The sequence below is a fragment of the Plectropomus leopardus genome, chromosome 3 (genome assembly GCF_026936395.1).
Source record: "Plectropomus leopardus strain MGB_pleo_1.0 chromosome 3, ASM2693639v1, whole genome shotgun sequence".
Taxonomy (NCBI): domain Eukaryota; kingdom Metazoa; phylum Chordata; class Actinopteri; order Perciformes; family Serranidae; genus Plectropomus; species Plectropomus leopardus.
In genome coordinates, this window is record NC_142178.1 from 13920868 (window position 1) to 13934147 (window position 13280).

The 13280-nt window shown below is 37.1% G+C and overlaps 1 protein-coding gene across 4 annotated transcripts; it reads left to right on the forward strand.

Annotated features, from left to right (window-relative positions):
- Nucleotides 1-593: 593 nt before the first annotated feature.
- LOC121941677 (galactosylceramide sulfotransferase-like) lies at nucleotides 594-8403 on the forward strand. 4 transcript variants are annotated; one of them, XM_088075661.1, is made up of 4 exons: nucleotides 594-1009; nucleotides 2364-2421; nucleotides 2509-2648; nucleotides 4374-8403. In XM_088075661.1, exons 3-4 carry the CDS (start codon nucleotides 2518-2520, stop codon nucleotides 5518-5520), a joined length of 1278 nt encoding a protein of 425 aa, XP_087931787.1. In that variant the 5' UTR covers nucleotides 594-1009; nucleotides 2364-2421; nucleotides 2509-2517; the 3' UTR covers nucleotides 5521-8403. The 4 variants fall into 4 exon arrangements, with proteins under 4 accessions (XP_087931787.1, XP_087931786.1, XP_042340442.1 ...); XM_042484508.2 differs by having other exon boundaries at nucleotides 595-1009; nucleotides 2334-2421; XM_088075660.1 differs by having other exon boundaries at nucleotides 2364-2648.
- The last annotated feature ends 4877 nt before the right edge of the window (nucleotides 8404-13280 follow it).

Below are 13280 nucleotides of genomic sequence, written 5' to 3' on the forward strand. Positions count from 1 at the left end.
AAACCCAGCATCTCTTAGCCCTCACATGTGCATCAGTAGCCCTATTAAGTGCACAAAGTCATCAAGTGAGCCAGATTGGTGAGCCACCCCTGGAGGAAGAATGTTCTTTTTATTAAACCTTCCCACAACGTAACATAAAAACATTTTCAAAGCAACATTCAGAATATGTTATTGAGATTGCAGACCATTTTTTTATTGAAAATGTAATATCATGTGACATGTTGACAAAAAGAAAACATTTTTAACATTTTTTATGTCTATAGAGAATGTTACCCTAACTTTAAGAAGAAAGTTGTAGGAACTAAAAGAAAACTTACAGCTGGAAAGGTTACTAAACCATTGCATGGGTTGCATTCTACCATTTTAAGAACGTTTTTAGTACTAATAGCGGACACTGCTGTCGATGTTGTCCGTTTTAAAACATTAAGCTTTGTTTCGTGGTATGTTTCTGGAGGAAATAGCCTGAAATAAAATAAAATAAAATAAATATCATATTTCCTTCTGAATGGGATGAATGGGAATATCGCCTCAGTTTGGGGTGCGTCCGGAAACACTCACTCTGAGTGCCGGAGCGCACTGTGGCACAGACCCGACCGTTTCTCCGAACTTCAGCTCTCTCTTATTTTTATGTAGTTTCAGATCAGATTTTCGATTTTCATCACCTGTGATAAAATTCAACGATATGATAGTGGCCTCTGCTGAGAGGAAAAAATACTGCAGTAAGACTTGACAGCTGCGATGCCTGCCCTTTTCTTTGTTCTTCAACACCTGGAACACAAAATATGGCCAGGTCGGTGTGATTTGGTCACTATGGACATAAAGTTTGGGCTCAGAGCATCAGGACAGGTTAGTGTGATTGGTCACTATGGACATAATAAAGTTTGAGCTCAGAGTACCATCCAGGCTATAAAAAGGTAAACAGGGCCATAAAAAGATAAGATATGGAGTAACCGCCGTGGCAGGAAGAAGTTTGATGTGAGAGCCCAGCGACTGACGTGCAGCATAAATAGTAAGTGTTCGCTTTTCTTTCCGCAAATCTAATGTGATGTTTTGATCATCATCTGTGGACTCAAAATTTAAGGGACACTAATTATCCCTCACAGCTGTTATGCATGGCAGTCCATGTTTTGTATTTTATGATATTAAACATCATAAAAATGAAAGTAAAATAGTCAAACGCACATTCACACCATTAATATGTTTAATGATTACAAGGGATTTTTGATTTGTTTTTGTTGTTGGTTCAAATAAACAGGAAATAGCTTATAAATGGAATGAGTAAGTTTAAATATTAACATGATATGCGCAGTGTGTTTTCAGCTTATGACCTGCTTAAAAATATTCATTGATGTATCTTAAGAAAATAGTAGAGCAGTATAAGCAAGTATGACCAGTAAAACTTAATGGATAAGAAAAGAAAAGAAACCAGTCTAAGACAAAAAAATAAAAACACCTCTGGAAAACTTTGAATTTTAAAACCTTTAAAAAATATCACTATAAAGATGGATTTTCTTCATCTGCATCCTAGTTAGCAATTTCCCATTCTCTGGGTTCAAAGTATACTGACAAGGTTTTTTTGAATATTCAGTTACTGAAGAAAAAAAATATTTATTTTGCAAATGTAATTCCCTGAGAGGAAATATCTCACTGATGGAGTTAAGCACGTAGGAGAGGTCAACAGATGTCTCCCTTGTGGTGATTAAAACAGCATTTTAAAAAGGAAAAAGAATAATTACCATTTGCTGTGACCATAATTTATAAACAGAGTGGTTTTCGTGTGCATAATTTCAATAATTTTCTGCAAACAGTTTTAATTAAACATGATCTTACAAAAACATCAAAACTGATCATGGCAAATTTGCATTATTTAAACTTGCAGTCTCAAGGGAAGGTTATGTGTCTTTTCACTTAACAACCACATACATTTCTTAATATATCTTTAAATATACTTAAACTTAAAATGCTAGAATCTATAAGAATGTATATTTTAAAACTTTTTTTAAAACTAATATTATATGCTTAATTTTCTTTACTTTTGAAGAAGTGTTTTACACATCGGCATGTGTTGCTAAAATGTATACTATTCATTGTATATGTCTAAGACTGCACAACTGGATCACAGTTATAAAGTTGGATGTCTTTGCCCTCTGGTTTCAAGTTCAAAGATAATCTTTATGACTTCATTTATCTTGTCTTTTTGTATGTGGCAACATTTTCTGGATTGGATACCATTTTTGCAACCGAGATTGTTATTTTCATTATTTTTTTTCCGACATTAAAAGTTAAAGTAACACTTGCATTAACCTGTTAATTTTTTTATTATTGTTATTTAGAGTCTGCCTCTGATATTGACTCTTAATTAGGCAGCTATGGAGACTGATTGATGTGGAGCTCTTTTCATTCTTCAATACAAAAGGCAAGGTATGTTTTGGGTGAAGGAAAGTGTTACACAAGTTATGTTTGTTCATCCATTTAATTCTTCCTCTTTTCATGAGATGATCTTTTCAGTTCCCCACCATGATGCTTCAAACAGAAGAGAGACAGAGGTGGCAGCTGCTGGTCAAACGAGTCACTGTGGTTAGCCTCTTCATCAGTATAACTCTGCTCTACACTCTGTCAACAGTACACACCAACCTCAGTCTACCAGAGTAAGACTTTTAGACAAAATGTCTTAAAATGTAACAGTCCCCGCTACAACTTCAGAAAGTGTTAAAAAAAATACAGTACATTGACAATTATTCAGGAAAAAACAGTATATTAAGGCTTAACTAGCATAACTAGCAACCAGTTAACAGATGCAGAATAGATCCTGAGGTGAAACATGCAAAGAAATAACACACACATTTAAAACTATTTTGCTAATTTTCTCAAACTGGCTTTAACCTTTTTGACCTTTTACCTATAACGGATAGACCTTATCTTTTAACTTCAGCACCTTTACGAATAATAAATACAGGCAGGTATCTTTATTTATAATATTTAACCCATGCATGGGCCTCTGACCTCTGGAAATAATGTGTTCAACTGAAAGTGTTTGTGTCTCTATTATCAGTCACTTTACTGACTATGTGAGCCTTGAACCAGTATATTAACTTCTTTTGGATAAGTGTAGCTTTGAATATTCTTCTTTTTTAGAATTCACTGTGTTTGTTTGAATTTAATGACTCACAAGCTACAATTTTATTATAAGCACTCAAACAATTTTTTTCTGCCTGAACTTTCCTCAGCATCATCCATTGATCTTAAGAGGAAGGTTCCTCTTAATAACAGTTGGTTTGTTTTTTTGTTTTGTTTTTTCATTTTTCAAACAGTTTTTTCAAAAATAAATCACTTGTTTCATAAACATAATTCAGAAATTTAGAAATTTAGAAAATGGATCACAATTGTTTTTTTCTCACTTGCCTCTTAGGGGTTCCACATAAACCTCAAAAAGGCTTAATTACTTTTATTAAACTGATTATATAAAAAAAAGTATAAGGCATGCTGACGCTTAAAGGATTATCTACCTCATATTTTAATTTCCTTTTAACTTTGTTTGCAAATATAAAACATGGTGAGTTAGCCAGTGCCATTTCATTTGACCATTTTCACAACAAATATGTTGACTATCAAAATATAGTGTATTGAAAGATAATGAGCTCACCTCAAGCACCATATTAGTAACAGTATTATAAATTGTCAGCTGGGTCGTAAATGATAAACTCTGGAATCAAAGTCCAATACACCCGGTTATTCATTACAGGTTTTGACCAACTAACAAAATTGTAGTTGCACAGGAGCAGTCTGAAGATGAATTGTTCTTCTTGTGCTCTCTGTTTTATTTTTTTTAATATTAATTATCTTTTTTATACTTATATATTTATTGTTGCTATTAATACTGATTGCTAATTCTGCAAATGCAAGTAAAGAAGAGAGTATATGAATGTGTAAAATTATATTCATTTACTGGCTCAAGATTTGTATGGCTACTAAAGGTCTGACATAATGAAAAGTGATGAATAACAGTGAAAATAACATAATCTTGGCTCATTTAGTCATGTATTTATAACTTTTGAGTCGTTGTCGGTTACAATTGGCTCCATTACATCTTAGCCAGCATATCTTTATTATTGTAGTGACAGTTGATATGGTGCAGAATAAGAGATGCAACAGTCTTTTTGATTTTAATAATGTTTTAGTGACATTATGCTTGTCTTACATAGCTTCAGGCTTTCACAACACATTTTAAACTTGGCATTTTGGCAAAAGATAAGAAATATTATCTTCTGTCTTCTGAATACCAGTACACAATATACTTGTTTGTGCAGAACTGTAAATGTGCTATTATAAATGATGGTGACAGTTAATAATTTGCCTATGTTAACTTCTTCTAGGTTTCCAGTACCTCACTCCTGCGCTCCCCAACCAGGCCAACACAACACCCAGCCACCCACGAACAGCTCACAGCAAAACAATAACACCTGCGTTCCTAAAGTGGACATCATGTTTATGAAGACCCATAAAACTGCCAGCAGCACCTTCCTCAACATTCTGTTCCGCTTTGGAGAGAAGCACAAACTCAAATTTGCCTTCCCCAACAGCCGGAACGACTTCTTCTACCCCGCATCTTTCCAGCGCACGCACGTTAAAGGCTACAAATCTGGAATGTGTTTTAACATCATGTGTAACCACATGCGATTCAATGCACCCGAAGTGGCCAAAGTGCTGCCTCGAGACACTTTCTACATCACGATCCTGAGAGATCCAGCAGAGCTCTTTGAGTCGTCCTTTCATTATTTCGGTCATGTTGTTCCTCTGACCTGGAGGATACCAGGCGAGGACACAATGGCTGAGTTCCTGCGTGATCCTAACCAGTACTTCAGCCCAGACGGAATAAACTCCTTTTACCTGAAGAACCTGCTGTTCTTTGACTTGGGGCAGGACAATACTCTGGATCCAGACGACCCGCGTGTAGAGGAGAACATCAAGGTCATCGCTGAGCGTTTTCATTTAGTCATGCTAATGGAGCATTTTGAAGAATCACTCATCCTGCTTAAAGATGCTCTCTGTTGGGAGATGGACGACCTCCTCTTCTTCAAGCTCAACTCCCGTAAGGAATCCACTGTTTCTAAACTGACTCTTGAGCTGAGGGCGAAGGCCCTGCAGTGGAATGCCATTGACTGGAAGCTTTACACACATTTTAACTTGACGTTTTGGAAGAAGGTGAAGGCTTATGGTAGGACACGTATGGCACAGGATGTCGCAGAGCTCAGGAGGAGGAACAGAGAACTGGTGGAGATCTGCATTGAGGGAGGTCACGCTGTCGAGGCTGGAAGCATTCATGATGCGGACATGCAGCCGTGGCAGCCCATCGGAGAGAAGTCTATCGAAGGATACAATCTGAAAAAAAATGTAGACAAGTCCTATCAGGAGTTGTGCCGAAAGATGTTAACTCCGGAAATTCAGTATCTGACAGACTTGGGGGTTAACCTGTGGCTCACTAAGCTGTGGGGACACGTAAGGAGTATCATTAACTTGTGATGAAATGTATGAGACATAAGAGCTGAATACATTTGTTGTTGATGTTTTCATATGACCTAACATAAAAGTGATGTTTGCTATTACTATTCTTGTATGATGTATTTATGATATACTGTATGAGAAACATTGCTATATTTTTAGTTGCTTTTAGTCAACAAACGTGGATGTTTTTTTAACAAGTTGCTGGGATCATGCTACAAAAAGTGGTTGTTTTATTACAAAGACATTGCAGCATTTCAAAGCAAGTGGATTTTGTGCCTAAGCTTAACCATATGTTAACCACAGCGTTGTTGAAAGATAACAAAATGTTAAGTTACAACAGGTCTGCCACATAATCACATACAAATGGTAAACGGGCTTGCATTTGTGAGTGCTTTTACACTACAGGGCCAAATTCACAAATACATTTATACACTGGTGCGGAGGCCACAATATAAGGCACAACCTGCTCACCTAAACATTCACAGGCCATTCACTTCACTCATACACCAATGGCAAAGCCATCAGGAGCAATTTGGGGTTCAGTGTATTACCCAAGGATGCTTTTGACTGGAGCCAGGGATTGAACCACAGGTTTTGTGATTAGTGGACGACCCACTCTACCCTCTGAGCCACAGCCACCATATGTAACATGTCATTGGTTTGCAGAAACATACAATCCCAGCATTCATTCAAGTGGTTGGGTTGAAAAATAGCAATTTAGAAAATGGATTTGATGTTTTTAAGTTTGTCTTTATTTTTGTGTCTTTGCATGCATACATGCATGCATGCATATATATGAGTGTGTGTGTGTGCGTGTGTGTGTGTTAGAGAGAGTGTGTACTGGGAAAAATGGAATCCTCCTTTTCATATTTTTTTTTTTTTTTTTGGATTATCTTTATTTACCAAAACTCAAGGAAAGCTTTAAATTCCATTCTTTGTCTTTCAACGTCTCAATGTCTAACTAGATGGCTGCCTGTTCATGTGTTCAGTTTGTTTTGTTTTTTTTAATCTGGGTAAAAGTACCATTATTTATGCTTAAGCATGGATAGATATACAAAACTGAATTAAACTAGACATATAAACCAGACATACAGGTTCATTAAATGTTTCTTAAAGATCTGATAACCTCATACAATTGTAAGGTAAAGGAAGCCAGGGACCAGTATTTCTCACAGCTTATCTCAATCAATCAGCATAACCCCAGAGTCCTGTTTAATACCATCAATCAATCCTTATCCTTTAAACCCTCTGACACAAGCAAATTAGCTTCTCTTCATCAAAAGCTGAATGTCCCAAAACCTCCTAAAATTTAAATCTGACAAAACAGAAATCCTAATCATTGGCCCTGAACACATTGCAAAACAAATTCAGCCACTCCTAGGCTTTCTCACTCCTAACATAACTTCAGTTACCAAAAACCTGGGTATCATTATGGACAATAACCTGGACCTTGAGCAACATGTAAAAAAAAAAAAAAATCCAATCCTGTTTTTACTACCTAAGGAATATATCCAAAATTAGACCACTATCATTTAGCAACACCGAAAAAATAATACACATGGTTATATCATCTTGTCTCCATTATTGTAATGCCTTGTTTACCAGCCTTAACAACATAGCTACAGAAAAGCTCTGATTTGTTCAAAATTCAGCAGCTAGACTTTTAACCAAAACAAAACGTTCCTCACATATCACACCTGTTCTGGCTTCATTGCATTGGCTTCCAGTCTATTTTAGAATTCATTTTAATATACTTTTAATCACATACAAGGCTCTGAATGATCTGGCACTGGATAATATCACTGAGTTCCTCACACCGTACTAGCCAAACAGGCCCTTCAGATCTGCTAGTCTGGGTCCTCTTACTATTTCTGAGTCCAGACTAAAAACTAAACGTGATCGAGCTTTTGCAGTCCTGGCTCCTTGGCAGGTGCTCCACAAATAAAGTTTATTATCATAACCTGCTGTCTGAATTCCAATTAAAAGTGTGTATCTGCTTCAATCTCTGACAATCACTGCTTTTAAAGGGATGTTTACAAGGCAGGGAATGACAGCTTATCAAAAAACAAAGAGACAGAGCTGCTGGCATATCAGTCGTAAACACTACAAAATTTGGCAAAGCAACAAGGACATGTTCCTTGTTCTCTAAAGGGGTTCACACAAATTTGACATTGACAGACAGGAAGACAGCAAATCTTGACAACAGAAAATTCTACAACAAGATTCTCACAGTTCCAACTTGTCATAAGCACATAAAAGCAAAAGTGTACCAAAGAAAACAAACTTCTCCGAAAGTGTGCCATAACACAATAACTGGAGGATAAGTTGGCAACCTCTTTCACGAGTAAGACAATAGCACAATTTATGCTTTGAGGCATGAAGTCCAGTAGAAACATGGTTTGACTGGATCAAAACTCTGTTTCCAGGTTGTTAGTTTTACTGGTTCACTCCTGCAGTGTATTGTGCTAGGCAAAAAATAATGTACTTAACTCCAAAACAGCCTTGAGCTCCTTTCCATAATCCCTGTTAACTTGTCATTTTCACTACTTCTTAGAAAGCAGACCCCCTCTTACTGCTTTGTTATTTGCACAGCTCACAATACAACACGTGTCATGAACTTGACTGCTTAATCTGGAAAGGCCCCAAATGGTGCACTGCTCATGGTGTCCTTCCTTTAAAAAAAAGTGAGTGATCTAAATAATGATTATCCTACCACCATCCATCATTAGCTCAGGAAATGTCAGGGCCAGCACTAGACTTTTGGGGCCCCCAAGAAGGAGTTTGTTTTGGGGAGCCCTTATTGTAACATCGTGCCACTTTACTTGGCACTAAACCAACATATTTATTGTAAATATTGGTTTAAGAACATGTAATATACAAAGATTAAAATGAGATACTGCTGCTCATGTCCTGTGCTTAATTTTGTTTAACTTATTATTATTATCTACAATATGATAGCCCCAGATCCTGTCAGTGCTCCTCTTGCTGTTTTTTGCTTTCTTCTGTGCAGGTTGCCTGCAGGCTGAGATGGGCGGAGCCATCAGCTTGATCATTTCCACCTGGGCATCTTGACTCTACATTATTTGGGCTGGCTCCTCACTCTGTCCCTTTGTTTCTCAACGTCACCATCTACCCTTCTGGTTTGATTTCCTTATTTGGTTTGCGTTCAAAACACAACACACACATTCCACATTACAAACACAGCTGATCTATAGACTACAGATTCATGTAACATCCATTTGCTTAAATTTCAAAATAAGGAATTGTTTTAATTACTGCAATCTTATGATTTCCCTCTTTGGCAAGCTCAATGAGCCTGGCCTATGACAACAAAAATAGTATTTTCTTAACCACTGAAACGTGGGAGTGTTTGTTTTATAGGGGACAGTAATTTACTTAATTTAGCTTACCTTAATTGTCCATTGTGTCCATATGAGCCATCTGTAAAAATGGCTCAAATGTCAGATTTTGTTTGGGAAATTCTTTTTTTTATGTCACTATTGTCTCTTGTTCATTAAAAAATATATGTATTGTAGACCAGAGGCCCTTAGCAGCTGCTTACATTGCTTAATGGGTAGGGTCGGCCCTGGCAAGACTTGCACACCAATAGTTGATCATTGACAGTCCTTTGTAAATGATTGACTGATGGTGTATCCTATTTAAAGACTCATCAGTCTGGTTTCAAGATTAATCATGTTGCATAGTTACTGCCATTTCTGTCCTCATTATGACTGTGTCGTCTGTGACTCTCTCATATAACTCACAGCCCTTTTTTTCTAACTGTGGATTAGACTCTGCCTCATATATGAAAGTAAAAATGGGTCATGTTCTCCCCACCACGGCAAAGGGTGTTATCAAGAGCCTCAAGGAAATTGACTGATTTATGTACATGATGTAATCAAAATTCCTGTGTTTGTCCTTCAAGTCATCCTCTTTTTCTGAAGCCTGTTTATGTATATGGCACTTTGAATTAATACTTCCAACATCAACTTCAAAGGCTAGTTGTGAGTTTTGCAGTGTTGTATGGATTTCATTACATTGCATTTGCACCTAATACACTGGAAACTGTGTTAATAACACAAATGTATTTTCTTTGTCCAACAACTGATATTTTGGATTTCCTAGAGGAGTGCTCTTGGCTTGCCAAAGCACAAATCTAAAGACATTTTCAAAACCGGTAAAGTGAGCTTTTCTTATCTATATTTAGTTCTTGGCACATGGGATTTGGCATTTTTTCTGTATATTTCATTACATTTTAGGGAACAGTAGTTTAATATGCCAAAGCCTAAAAATAGTATGAAAGGACAATGGCTGTATCTTAACGACAGGGAGCGTAATCAAGTATTTGGTATGATTGAACTCATATCAAGTTGAATATAAAAGATATTCACACATACGCAGTATCCCATTTTTTGCTCTTGCTTTGCTTGTCAAAGCACTTTTTAAACTATGTTTCAAGAGGTGCTATATAAATAAAGTTATTATTTATTTATTTTTACAGAGACTTGACAGAAAATGTAAGCAGAAATTTTAGAGTTTAAGGGGTCAAATATGTCTGTAATTTTTACTAATTCAAACATTTTTTAAAGTACCACCATGCATCACTTCAACTCAGCATGTCCATCATTTAGTTTTGAGAACATTTTAATAGTAATATTGAATGGGCCGAGCATTACACATCCAGTTTCCTAATGGGATTTTCCCATATCGAATCCAATGTCCTGTCAATTGTCCCCTCATACTTTGAGGTACATGGGGAACCTTGATATACGGGGGACACATGTATACAGCTGGAAAAAAAAGAAAATGAATAATTATGAAAATAAACAAATAATTAAATGAGAAAATAAGCTAAAGAAAAACAACTCAAACAGATGTACTGTCCTGTGGAAGTGCTTTTCCATAATCTCTACAGTAGATGGCGCTGGTGTCCAGCTTTTCTGCTGCCATTGCTTCTGTCCAAGGGCAAGAAGATGAGTCACTCCACAGTTGGAGACCTTCTGGTGACATAAAAACGTGATTATGTAACAATCATAGAGACTGGCATAAACAGTAATACACACTTATGCTGAAGCCTACACTAACAAATGAAATAAAAGACACACGTGTTGGCTCACATGGAAGACCGCAAACTAAAACACATGCAGCCTCTTACACACACTTGCACTGTGATACTGTCCTTCACACAAAGAGGATATAATGCACCTCAGAGACTGAAGTGGCTCAGATGGACCAGACTAGACCATGATACTGTGGCCTTCATAAGTAAACAGTAATTATGGGAGGTGCTGCAAGTGCCGGGAAAAAAGATGCAGTTGAAGTAAGCAGTGCAGAGAGAGAGGAGGGCAGAAGAGGTGAGGTACAAGAGGAGAAAAAGAGGATGTGAATATCGTTGCATGGGAAATCGTTTGAATTAGACATAGTCAAAGTTCAGTTGCGATGAGGTTTCACTTGTGTCAAGAGTTTTGTCAGAAATAAGAATCAGTTCCTTAAATCAATGCAGAGTAGTCAAGAGACAACAAGAGAAATCAAGACATTTCTTCAAACAAGTTGATTTACATCAAACATCTCACAGTAGGACAATCAGAGGTACAAATAATAAAATAAATGATGGCTGAGTTCCATTTAGCTGCTTCAGTTTCAGGTTCTCAGTATTGTATGCGCTCCCTGTACAGGGAAAATTGACCGCAACAGCGCCATCAGTTCAGCATCATACCTCATCTCTTTGCTTGCCAAGGACTGCAGTGGTGGAAAGCCACATTCTTGTTTTGATTTTGTTTACATCACATATTTTATTAGACAGCAAGCATGGTTTCTTATTAGCAGCAGATGGTTGGGACGGTAATAATGGTCACAATGAAGTTATGAATCACAATGAAGTCCCTGCTCGTTCTTTTTAAAGTTGCTTAACGGCACATGAAGCCAAAAAAGCTTGACTTCCATGTATAAAATTACTCAGATCTTCCGCTCTGCTTCTGCATCTTTGAGCGCACAGAGCAGGCGCAATAGAGACTCTCTCCAGCCAAGCTGATAATCTAAACTTTAGTCCTCTGCTAACTTGAATTTGAATATAATGACTGAATCATGCAGGTCTTTGAGACTTTCAAAAGGTTAATGGGCCAAATGGATTAGACCCTGATAGTGAAAAGAAACATTTTGAAGAGGATGTTGCACTCAAAAAATGTATCCACTGATTTTCAAGTGTCCATTTTCACAATGTCAGTTTACTGGAACAAGTCTTTTTTAAGGAAGTTGTAGTCCCATGGTCTGGCATTACATCAAATTGGCTTTAAAGCTTGGTGTTGTTCATGGGGGCTTGCACCAATCAGAGGTTGTACTCTTGTCCTCTGATGCTGGAGACCAGACTGGAGGCTACAGGTGACTCACTTTCATCTCTTGAGGTATAAGTCTTATTATAAAATATGATGGGCTTGAGTTTCCTGGTTAACGTGCTCATGTCAGTACATATCGCTGTAACAAAGTACATAGCCGTCCGACAGTATCTCCTTCACTTTTTGTTGATAATATTACTTCATTATTTGAATGTTTGAAACTAAAATTCTGGCCACAATGCACATTTAAATGGTTTTGAAATGAGACATTGACCACTTCCTTGAAGCAAAAAGGCCTACTCATACAAAAGAATTGCTCATATCCTGAGAATATGAGTCATTGTAACACTGCTGCTTACCGTTCAATTTCCAAATAAGAAACATGGATTCAGTTAGGGTCACATTCCTATATAAGATGAGTTAATTTGACTTTACCTTTGAACACAACACGTGAGAATATGAAAGCAAAATTATTTCTTTTGCTCTAGACGCACAATACATTGAATTCCATCTACATCTATTTTTAGGATAAACCAGCTACGTGATGTGGATGCACAAGGATGAATGATCCCTCCAGGTTTTCTGACTAAATGATGATGGAATACTGTAGTCGATTTTCCCATTCCCCCAGCCAAAAGCACCACATAGCAGATTTATTTCTATCCCCAACTCATTAGACCAGAAAATCAGCAAACCAGCTTACTCTGAGTCCAAACACGTGCGCTTCTGTATGTTCATGTGTACATCTGCAAAGCTCATTCGTGTGCCACTTTAGATTGATGATTTCCTAATAGTATGTATTTATTCTTCCTTCTGTTTCAGGAAAAGTATATTTCATGACAGACTCATGTCCTAGATACTCGTGGAAATTTGTTTTTTAATGATTTCTTATCAAATGCTTGTGAAATTAATTGATGGTCTACATTTTTAATTATCTTTTTGTGTCTTTTCCTTGTTTTATTTGATTTTTTTGCCCATTCTAAATGTTTTAATTGTGTTTAAGATGTTTCAATACAAGTAATTCTTATAATAATAACAGCAATAGTAATATTAAATGCTGTTTTTCATCTCCTGGGGCCTTCCTTTCACTTGCTTTTGAGGAAATTAAAATTTGCATCTAAATATTTAACCAGAAACTGGTGAAGCTGTATTTTTTTTTGGGTCAAAAGATGGAGCAGAATTGCCATGCAGCAGTGTTCATCAATTCTGATCCCCTTCCTCCTACTGATTTCCCTGCCTCCTCCCTCCTTCCCCTCCTCTCTCACGTGGATGCGGCGAGAGCAGCATGAGGGGAAACGAAAAAGAAGCTCATGTGTTCCTTACTGGGGCAGCTGTGCTTCTCTGCTCTCCCCTCATTCTTTCCTCCCTCCTCACCTGTTCTATACACATCCGCTCTTTCCTCTCCTTATTTTGTCGCACTTTTCTCCTTTGTTGTGACCTTATTTG

Bases quoted from the DNA above. Each gene is read 5' to 3' on its own strand.
- LOC121941677 (XM_088075660.1), top strand. From the start codon at position 2,518: ATGATGCTTCAAACAGAAGAGAGACAGAGGTGGCAGCTGCTGGTCAAA. The intron at 2,649-4,373 runs GTAAGACTTTTA...AACTTCTTCTAG, and splicing joins ACCAACCTCAGTCTACCAGA to GTTTCCAGTACCTCACTCCT.